At 44.6% G+C, this 11,130-nt stretch overlaps 1 protein-coding gene across 1 annotated transcript in view; it reads right to left on the minus strand.

Annotated features, from left to right (window-relative positions):
* Nucleotides 1-11,130, minus strand: part of LOC144596871 (sorting nexin-9-like) — a 107,861-nt gene that overhangs the window by 47,861 nt on the left and 48,870 nt on the right. Inside the window, exon 7 of the mRNA XM_078405735.1 lies at nt 10,783-10,866. Within this exon, the coding sequence (XP_078261861.1) occupies nt 10,783-10,866 (84 nt within the window). The remainder of the gene's footprint in view (nt 1-10,782; nt 10,867-11,130) is intronic.

An 11,130-nucleotide genomic window follows, 5' to 3' on the forward strand; every position in this document is an offset into this window, starting at 1 on the left:
ATGCACCTAGAAGAAATTGCAAGGTTCCTATTCTGCAAAATGATCCTGAGAGCTCCACAACTAATTGGAATCTAAGGCTACCATTAGGTTGCCTGTGGGTGGGGATGTTGTGAAAGAGAGACATTATACAATTAAAACCCCACAGTGTAGAGAGAGACAGCATTTCACTGTTCTTCTTGCATCTGGAAGGGAACACCTTGGCTTTTTTTCCCTGTATTACCCTAAAATACTCTATTTGGATGTCTAGAACATCGCCCTGGGTGACATTTCTCTCACTGTGCTATGATCGGCTTGCATCTTTGACAACTTGAGAGAGCAAAATGTTTTGAGTTGAAAATGCTATTGGTAACTATTAGTAGACCAGAGCGACATCTGGCCCAATATGAATTGCACTTGGAAATTTCATTATTCGGTTTGCAGTACACATGACAATCAAACGCCTGACTTCCAGACACTGACTCGTTCACATTTTTAATATATTTAAAGTTAACCAAATTAAAATAAAATGCAATATCCATTTTCAATATAAAATTATGTTGCAATGTGAAAGGCATACAAAATTACGAGAGGGAGTATAAACAATGAGAGGCATACAGAGGGTTGGCAGGCAGAACAGTTTTTTCTGGATGGAAATATCAAATACTAGCGGCATGGCTTTAAAGTGAGAGGGGCAGAGTTTAAAGGAGATGCGTGGGACAAGTTATTTTTTAAAACACTGAAGCTGGTGAGTGCCTGGAACTGGTGAGTGCCTGCGGGAGATGGTGGTTGACACAGAAACAACAGTGGCATTTAAGAGACTTTTGTGTAGGCATCCGGATATGCAGGGAATAGAGGGATTTGGATCATGTGCAGGCAGATAAGAGTTGGTCTTGGCCTCAGGTTTGGAACAGACAGCGTGTGCCAACTGGCCTGTTCTCGTGCTGTGGTGTTCTCAGTTGTAACCCTTAACCTGCAGAATGCTTTAAAAGAACCATTTAATTACAGTTAAAGCATTAAGGAAAAAAAACATATTACAAATTGGAAATCTATGACCAGAGGATCTTGATGAGAAGTAATGTTCACATGCTAAGCAGAAATGTTCTGCAGAAGAACAAATCAGAAGTGCAAAAATAAGGGTCTTAAATAATTCAGTAATTTGCATTCAAGTTCTCATTTACAAGGCCATATATCCTCCTCATAACCTACAAAGCCCTCCATAACCTGGCCCCATCCTACCTGACCGACCTCCTCCACAGGCACACTCCCACCTGCACCCTCCGCTCTGCCGCTGCCAATCTCCTATCCCCCCACATCCGGACTAAACTCAGATCCTGGGGGGACAGGGCTTTCTCCATCGCTGCTCCCACCCTATGGAACTCACTACCCCAAACCGTTAGAGACTCCCCCACACTCACCACATTCAAAACATCGCTGAAGTCTCACCTGTTCAATACTGCCTTCAACCACTGAAGGTCACCTCACCTTCTGTCTCCTTTCTCTGTTCATTTATTTATTTACTTATTTATCTATTTATTCATTTACCTATGTTCTCAAAATCTCTGTAAAGCGTCTTTGAGTATATAAAAAGCGCTATATAAATAAAATGCATTATTATTATTATTATTATATATTTCAAATTCCTGATCAACTTATCAACATTGCCTGCAACCTCCGATTTGAAAATAGGCATCGTAAAAGCACTTTGCAATTTCACGCCGTTCAAAATAATAACATAGTGAGTATATTCCCTCTCAAAGTTGGTCTTCTGCCCATTTCAAGTCTTAAGTCTTCCCGAACTCTACCAGTGTCCTGATCATTCTTATATGATGAAAAGTAATGGTGTTTGAGGATCCCATTTTATTCTCCCCTTTTGCCAGTACATCCATGTAATTATGGATGGAACTTCCTGTACTTTCACCAATAATTCCTTTAATCCACTTTATTAATAAGTTAGCTATAATACTTGCGGGGGAATAAAGTTGTAATGTGGTTCGTTGACAGGATGAGGGCACCAAGGAGAGAGGAGATTCAAAATGTCTAAGTGGATGAAAAAGACGAACAAGAGGAGGGACACTAAGGAAATGTAAATATGACAAAGAGCCTTGATATACAGGTATAACGGACAATGATATACAGATATAACAGACAATGATAAGGTGGTAAGAACAAATCAATCACCAACTGTACTAGAGCAACACCAGGATGGAAAATAGTATCTTAATTGGTAAAAATTGAGGAACAAACAATGTACTGTTATGTTGCAACAAGCTGACGTAAGCCACCAAAATAATGCAAGACATGGCAAATTACATAAAGATGAAAAACGAACTTTGGTGTAGTGACAATAAAGACTTCAGATAATGTAATACAAACCAAGAAAATAACAGTGCAAGTGACAAGGGTGAGGGTGAAAGGCAAAATGTGGACACGAGAACAATGTTGTTCAGCACGTTTCAAACTCAAAAAGGAGGAAGCAGTGTAGGATTTTGATCTGGGTATAAAGGTTGTGAGGATGTTGAAAAAGTGAAAATGTCATAAGATTTAGAGTGCTTTTGAAAAAAATCTGCCCAAATACCAACAATAAACAGTTCAATGTTATTGTCCTAAGAGATTAAAAGGAAGCGCATGATAGGAGAATTTTACAAATCACTAGTTTGGTGTACAGAATTGTGGTCATTTATGGGCACCATACCTTGGAAAGAATCTCTGGGCCTCAGATGGGATATAGAAAAGATTCACGAGAATGGAAGTAGGGGTGAAGGACTGAAAAAAGTGCAGTGAAGATGAAAGGGAGATTTGATAGAAGTAATCAACAATTTGTGAAGCTCTAATAAAGATCTTTCTCTAAGATCAGTAAACAAGTAAGACAGGTTTAAGATAACTAACAAAAATGCATTGGATACATAAAAAAAAAATACAGGGCCGTGGGCAAAGAATAGGACACTAATTACCAATATTACCACTAATAGAACACTGGATAATTCTTTCATAGGATGAATGGTGAGCAAAAAACAGACTGCTGGAAGAACTCTGTATGTGTAGGAAGGAACTGCAGCTTCTGGTTTACATCGACCAAAGACACCAAATGCTGGAGTAACTCAGCAGGACAGCAGCATCTCTGGCTGGACGGAATAGGTGATGTTTCGGGTCGAGACCCTTCTTCAGTCCAGAGATGCTACCAGTCCCGCTGAGTTACTCCAGCATTTTGTGTCTATCTGCTGGAAGAACTCAACGGGTCAGGCAGCATCTGGGGAGGGAATTGGTCAGATGCGTTTCAAGTCAGGACCCTTCTACAGACTGCTGGAGCAGATATGAAACAGCTGGTCGAAATAGGTGATGCGAAGGAGTGGGGCAAGAGCTACCAAGCGATAGGTAGACCAACATGGAGGCAATGATGGGCAGATGAGTCAGGTGGTGGAGAGAAGGTAGAGATAGTAACCAAAGCTACAGGTAATAAGTGGACAAGCCAAAAGGGTGCAAGTGGTGGAATCTGACAAGACAGAAAGATGGGAAGAAAATGTGGAACCTGAGGGAGGGTTAGTGAATAAAAGGGAATAGGGGAAAGAAGAAAAATGGGGTAAATGGAGTGAAAGGGGGTAAAGGAACTGACAGGGGGAGGGACTGGGACAGTGCAGTGAGTGAATAGGTGTGCCGGGAGTAGGTGTTAAGAATAGAGTTGGGTTAATGTGAAGGAGGGGGTGGGGGAGGAAAGAGGTTCACCAGCAAGTGGAGAGCTCAAAGTTCAGTCTATTGGGTTGCACATGATCCAAGCAGAAATACAAGCTGCCATTTAGTTTAGAGATATAGAGTGGAAACAGGCCCTTCGGCCCACACCGACTAGCGATCACACGTACAAAAGTTCTATCCTACGCAGATGGGGACAATTTTACAGAAGTCAATTAACCTACAAACCTAAACATCTTTGGAATGTGGGAGAAGACCGGAGCACCTGGAGAAGGCCCGCACAGTCACAGGGAGAACATCCAAACTCCATACAGACAGCACCCGTAGTAAGTCTCTGGCATTGTAAGACACCAACTCTACTGCTCTGTCACCCACTGCTCTTCTAGTTTACATGTGGCCTCACTCTGACAGTGGAGGAGTAGAGGACAGACAAGGTGGTATGGGAAAGGAATTGAAGTCACAGAGTCATATATCATGGAAACAAGCCCTTTGACCCAACATGTCCATGCCGACCAAGACGGCCCATCTACGCTAGTCCCACCTGCCTCCATTTTGCCCATATCTCTCTCAACGTTTCCTATCCACAAGAATAGCAAATGGGAGTTAGAGCTGGTCCAGGGTCTGGCAAGCATTCTACAAAGTGGTCGTCTGATCAATGCTTGGTCTCACATTTAAAAGAGTCGACATAGAGGGCACCAAATGTAATCTTCTTCTTGCGTGTGGCGTGCATAGCCTAAAGTTGTAGGTCAAGGGTAGACATCCAGGCCAGGGCAGCATCAGTTGCTGGGTGGATGGCCTTGATGCCACTAGGGAAAAGCCTCAGTGAGCCGTCATTCACGATGTATGGGATGGTCTGGTCTGGATATCCGCAGTCTCAAGCAGGGCTGTCTGTCATCCCCCACTTGTGCAGGTGATGGGCTGTTCTTGCATGGAGGGTGCGGGTCCTGTTCAGGGTTAGCCATTGCTTGCGATGGAGGCCAAATCCCGGTGGTTTCACTGTGGGGTCTGTGATCACCTCTCCGTTGTTGGTGTTGGCATCTTTCCAGGCTCTGCGCCACTCAGTCTTGGGGTCAAAGTCTTCCAAGGATTTGGCTGAAGACCAGAAGAGTTTGCGGGACTTCAGGTGTATGTTGGGCAGATTGTTCAAGTCGGCGTGGATGGGAAGGTCAGGGTTAGCCTCGATGGTGCACCAATCTTTCAACATCCTCTCCCTTCTGCGTCTGCTGGGAGGGTCGATGTGAGAGAGGACAGGGAGCCACTGCAAAGGTGTTGACTTAAGCGTCCCTGTGATGACCTGCATTGTAGAGTTAAGGACAGTGTCAACTCGTTTGGTGTGGCAGCTATTAGCCCAAGCTGTTGAGCAAAACTCGGCTGTTGAGTAGACTAGGGATAAGCTTGTGTGCATTGGATCCCTGGCTGTTACCTGCAAGTTTCCTGATGATGTTGACCTTTGCTTCCAGTTTATCAGCCACCCTCTTCAGGTGTTGACGACAGGTGAGGGTGTAGTCCAGGGGACTCCGAGGTACTTGGGGAATTCCTCATTCTTCACCGGCTTACCACCAAAGGACATTCGGAGCTTTGCATTGGCGAGCCGATTGCTGAGGTGAAAGGCAGTGACAGTTGTCTTGGATGGGTTGGGGTGAAGTCGTCAGAAGGTGAAGCACTCCTCCATCCCCTTCAAGTCTTGGGTTAGCACTCTGCTGATATCCTCGAGGGAAGCTCCCTGGTGGGCAAGGGCAAGGGCAAGGTCATCTGCATATGCAAACTTCCTGGACGAGGTAGCTAGCATGTCATTCACATAGATGTAGCAGAGATGGGGAGCTAGGACAGAGCCCTGGGGAAGGCCATCATTCAGGGTCCTGTCAGAGCTGGTCTGGTCCCCAAGGGAGACCTTAAATCTACGGTTGCTGAGGATGGATGAGAGGGCACGCATTGTGGTTTGGCACTTCAAGATTCACCAAATGCAAATGCAATAGATGAGGTTAATTGAGGTGCACATAGAAGAGCAGACAATGAGGAAAGCTGTCAGAAGATACAGCGGGATACAGATCAGCTGCAGATACGGACAGAAAAATGGCAGGTGGAGTTTAACCCAAGCAAAAGTGTTGGTGTTGCTCTTTGAGAGGTTGAATGTATTGGCAGAGTAAATCATTAATGGCACGACCTTTAACAGCATTGATGTGCAGAGGGATCTTGGAGTCCAAGTTCATAGCTCACTGAAGGTGGCAGCACAAGTATATAGGGTAGTTAAGAAGATGGATGGTCTGCTTGCCTTCACTGCTCGAGGCATTGAATAAAGGAGTCAGGAAGTCATGATGCAGCTCAAAAGGACTTTGGTTAGGCCACATTTGGTGTATTGTGTGCATTTCTGGTTGTCTCATGACAGGAAAGATGTAGAGGCTTTGGAGAGGGTGCAGAGGAGGTTTACCAGAATGCTGCCTGGATTACAGGGTTTCAGCTACTGGGAGAAGTTGGATGTACTTGGATTGTTTTCTCTGGAACATCGGAGGTGAGGGGAGACTTGATAGAAGTATATAAAATGATGAGCGGCATAGGTAGGGTAGAAAGTCAGAACTCCCCACCCCAAGGTGGAAGTGTCCAATACTCGAGGGCATAGCTACAAGGTAAGAGGGGGAAAGTTTAACGGAGATTGCGCGGCGTTTTTTCTTTACAGAGCAGTGGGGATCTGGAATGCAGTGCCAGTGGCGGTATTGGAGGCAGGTACAATGGTGCCGTTTAAGACGCTTTTAGATAGACACTTGGAAGTGCAGGGAACAGAGAAATATGATCGTGTACAGGCAAATAAGATCAGTTGAACTTGGCATCGTGTCAAAGTGCCCGTTTCTGTGTTGTACTATGTCTGTGCATGAACTATTTTAATGTGGGGTGGCATTTTTTATTGCACGCCATAAGCCAAATGGTCTCCACAGAGCGAGGTTTCACTGAAGATTTATAACAATGGAAAACTGGCTATTGTGCAGACGTGACACACACGTGTGGACATAGACATACAGTGACCATGAATGATCTTCACATGTTTTCCTCAGCTCCTCTCACTCCACCTCACCAACCCTCACCCTGCCATCCCTCCCCAAGTTCCACATCTCTATCTCTTTCCCCTCACTATCTATCTGAGTCATCCACAGTGGTTCTTCAATCACTACCTTCCCTCTTTGCCCTTTGATTCCTCCCTTATGACTATTCCTCACTATCTAGCTGCTAGCTGATCACTCTCTCTGCAAATGAAACTGCTCACCAACTAGTGCTACTCTTCCTCTTCATGATCTTACCAGATTCAAAACAATCATGTATAAAATCATGAGAGGAAGAGATCAGGTCGATGCAGAGTCTCTTGCCCAGAATTGGGGAATCGAGAACCAGAGGACATAGGTTTAAGGTGAGGGGGGTAAGGGGGAGATTTAATAAAAAGCTGAGGGGTAAATTTTTCACGCAAAGGGTGGTCGGTGTACGGAATGAGCTGCCAGAGGAGGTAGTTAGGCAGGTACTATCGCAACGTTTAAGAAACATTTAGAAAGGTACATGGAAAGGACAGGTTTGGAGGGATATGGGCCAAATGCAAGTAGGTGGGACTAGTCTAGACGGGACATATTGGCCAGTGTGGGCAAGTTGGGCCGAAGGGCATTTCCATGCTGTAAGAGTTTATGACTCTAATAATTCAGGAAAAATGAAGACATTTTGGTGGTACTAGTGCTGAATGTGTCATCACCAGAACACACTAGACCTCTTCTTTCATCTGTCCTTCTCATAACATCGAATGCCAACAAATGTTCTCCACCCACTTATATCAATGTATGTAATTACTTTTACCCACTGTTCTTCTTTACGTCCTTGTTGAACACAACCAACCAGAGAGAGGCAGTGAACTAATCACCCAAACAACATCAGCATTGGCCGTCGCCCAAGACGTAACTGGGGCAGGAAGATGGGAATGTCTCACAGTTCCCGATGACAGAATTCCCCCTCATCTTGCCAGTGTGTAGAACGTTGACTGTATGTAATTCATCGTTCTTTTCCTGAAGGCTACTTTCTTTGGTAGGGGACATAGTAAGACAGACGTTTGTGTTTCCACATGATGATTTGCAGACTGCAAAAGATTATTGAAACAAGATCTGCAAGTAAATGTCAGAACCGGAGGATGCAGATCACTCCACATTTAGGTCACTTGGACGTGGATGGTGTATGCCGCTGAACAATTCTGGCTACCCTGAAGTAGTCAAGGAATCTAAAACACATGTTTTCAGTATTTCCATTGCTCAATTACATTTCTCTTGGACTTCACACTGGTGTCATCAGACATATTTTCCATTTGTGTTTTTGATCCCCACCCAGCAGCCATTCACTATGAGGTGTGAATATATCGGAGAGTGTAGAAACCCGCGGGGGGAATGATCACAGCAGCCCCCCATGGATCTTGCACACAAAGAAAGCAATTTTATGATTGAAAGTTATTGGAATGAAATCCTTTCCAACTATTGAATGTTACTGGACTACATGTGTACATTTGAGTACACAAGAAATACAAGTCTACAAGATTCTTGGCATCTGTGAGATGGCAGCCAGGCACACAAACCCTAGAAACTGCTCCTTCAGTTCAGTTTAGTTTGGAGATACAGCGCGGAAACAGGCCCTTTCGGCCCACCGGGTCCATGCTGACCAGTGATCCCCGCACATTAACACTATCCTATACCCATTAGGGACAATTTTTAAATTTTACCAAGTCAATTAACCTACAAACCTCGACGTCTTTGGAGTGTTGGAGGAAACCGAAGATCTCGGAGAAAACCCACTCTGGTCACGGGGAGAACGTACAAACTCTGTACAGACAGCACTTGTAGTGGGGATGGAACCCGGGTCTCCAGCGCTGCATTCGCTGTAAGGCAGAAACTCTACCGCTGTGCCACCGTGCCGTCCTTCTTTTAATAATGGTAAAATTGACTTAACTACCAGCCCCTGCAAGCAATGCACTTCAGCAGCCAACTGTAAATTTTGTGTATGCCCTATCAAAGCCTTGGAAGGAAACTAAAGCATAGAAGATGGTCACTTTCACTGTCACCAATACACATTGTACACCATAATCCAACACGCATGAAGTCATCTTCTCAGATGCTGTATTATCTGCTTGTCTCCATAACCCGAGACTCCTCCATGAGTGCTATTTCAATACATCCAACACATAGTGTTCAGTTCTGGGCACCATGTTATAGGAAAGATGTTGTCAAGCTGGAAAGGGTACAGAGAAGATTTACAAGGATGTTGCCAGGGCTAGGGGGTCTGAGTTATGGTTGTGGGGGGGGGGGGGGGGGGGGGGGGGGGGGGGGGGGGGTGAGGAGGCTGGGACTATTCGGTGGAGAGCAGTAGAATGAGGGGTGACCTTATAGAGGTATATAAAATCATGAGAGGAACAGATCGGGTGGATGCACAGAGTCTCTTGCCTAGAGTAGGTGAACTGAGGGCCAGAGGACATTGTGTTGAGGTGAAGGGAAATGATTTAATAGGAATTCGAGGGGTAACTTTTTCCTCGCAAAAAGTGTTGGGTGTGTGGAACAAGCTGCCCGAGGAGGCAGGGACTATCCCAACGTTCAAGAAACAGCTAGACAGGTACATGGATAGGACAGGTTTGGAGGGATATGGGCCAAACGCAGGCAGGTTGGACGAGTGTAGTGTGGAACATTTTGGCCGTGTCATGTGTACAGAGGTACAGTGAAAAGCTTTTGTTGCGTGCTATCCCAGTCAGCAGAAAGACAATACGTGATTACAATCGAGCCATTTACAATGTATAGATGCAGAAGTGATTAACGTTTAGTAAAGGTATGTAGGTTAATTGGCTGGGTAAAATGTAAAAAATTGTCCCTAGTGGGTGTAGGATAGTGTTAATGTACAGGGATCGCTGGGCAGCACGGACTTGGAGGGCCGAAAAGGCCTGTTTCCGGCTGTATAGATATGATGATATGATATGATATGATAAAGCCAGCAAAGTCTGATCAAGGATAGTCCCGAAGTTCACCAAAAGTGGTAGATAGTAGTTCAGTACTGCTCTCTGGCATTGACAATGGTGTTGGTGTCGATGCAGGAACCACAGTCGTGTGTGAAGAGGGAGTCACCCATTCCTTCTCGCCTGAGATGCTGCCCTGACCTGCGGAGTTACTCCAGCATTTTTGTGAATACCTTCGATTTGTACCAGCATCTGCAGTTATTGACTTATATTATTTTACATCCTGTCCCTTCAGTTCTCTCAGTTATAGCTGACAGCAGGTCAGGGGCGGTCTGTTGCTGTTGCTGAATATCCCATAATTGTGCAACCAGCTCTTGTTGTGGATTACGATACGATATAACTTTATTTATCCCAGGAGGGAAATTAATTTGCATCAATTAAGCACCAGCAGCAATCAGTGTTAAGTGTTCCTGTGGAACTACAAGCTCTGGTAAGTGGCAGCCCATTTACCTGCTTTCTGAAATGTGCCAGTTGAGAGTAAAGTGGCCACACACTGAGTGCTGTTTCATGTATCTGGCATGTCTCAGAAAGCAAGGAAACCCATTTGCCCTGAATTAATTTACAGCTGCTGATAAGTACTGATAAGACAACTTCTTCACGAGTGACTATCATATTTATATTCCAAGTCCACTTATCCCGAGGAGATTTTCGATCATTACCAGAGAAAATGTAGTTAAATCCAGCCGTCAATGGTTTGCATTATTTTCAGATCTGCATACATTTCTGTTTGTCCTTCCCTCCTACCCAGTCGGAGGTTAAAATTCCTCTGTAATTCATTCCGTGGCATTTTCTAAAACCACCTTTCTGCCCATGTAACGGATTTTAATGATGCGCACTTTATGTGGGTGCTTGTGGAACATAACTACAAAGAAAACAGCTTCATTCTTTTTAGGACATTGCAAGTCTTGGACCTAACACACAAAAAAAAATGTTTGAAGAATATTCACAACTTCACTAGTTCTTTAATTTCTGTCTAAATACCAGCAAGGCTGGCATTTCTCCTAGTTTAAATTCAATATACAGAACCATTACTGCCATTACTATCATTGCCTCTGTAAGCTGCTTTAAAGGATAATCTTCCCTATCCAATTTATGGTGTGACTTACATAGATTGTGATCTTCTCATCAGTTTTTAACGGCTGCTTTGAAAGTAGGTAGACCTCAGGACCATGTTTGAAAAGGTTGGAAATCTGCAAAAACAAAATCTGGATGATTGCAGCTGCAATCCCCTCATGTAATCACACTTATAGCATGTAGTCTTATATATTTTCATATTCTTGCTTCCAAAAAATAACAGCCGGGATCTATAAGGCAAAGCAGTAATGGGGCTAACACCACATTCTGTTTATCGGGAAATTTAAAATCTCCCCCCCTCCTCCTCTCCTCCCCCCCCCCCCTCTCTCCTCCCCCCCCCCCTCTCCCCCTCCCCCCCCCCCTCTCCCCCCTCCCCCCCC

The sequence above is a fragment of the Rhinoraja longicauda genome, chromosome 9, assembly GCF_053455715.1.
Source record: "Rhinoraja longicauda isolate Sanriku21f chromosome 9, sRhiLon1.1, whole genome shotgun sequence".
In the NCBI taxonomy this organism is placed as follows: Eukaryota; Metazoa; Chordata; class Chondrichthyes; order Rajiformes; family Arhynchobatidae; genus Rhinoraja; species Rhinoraja longicauda.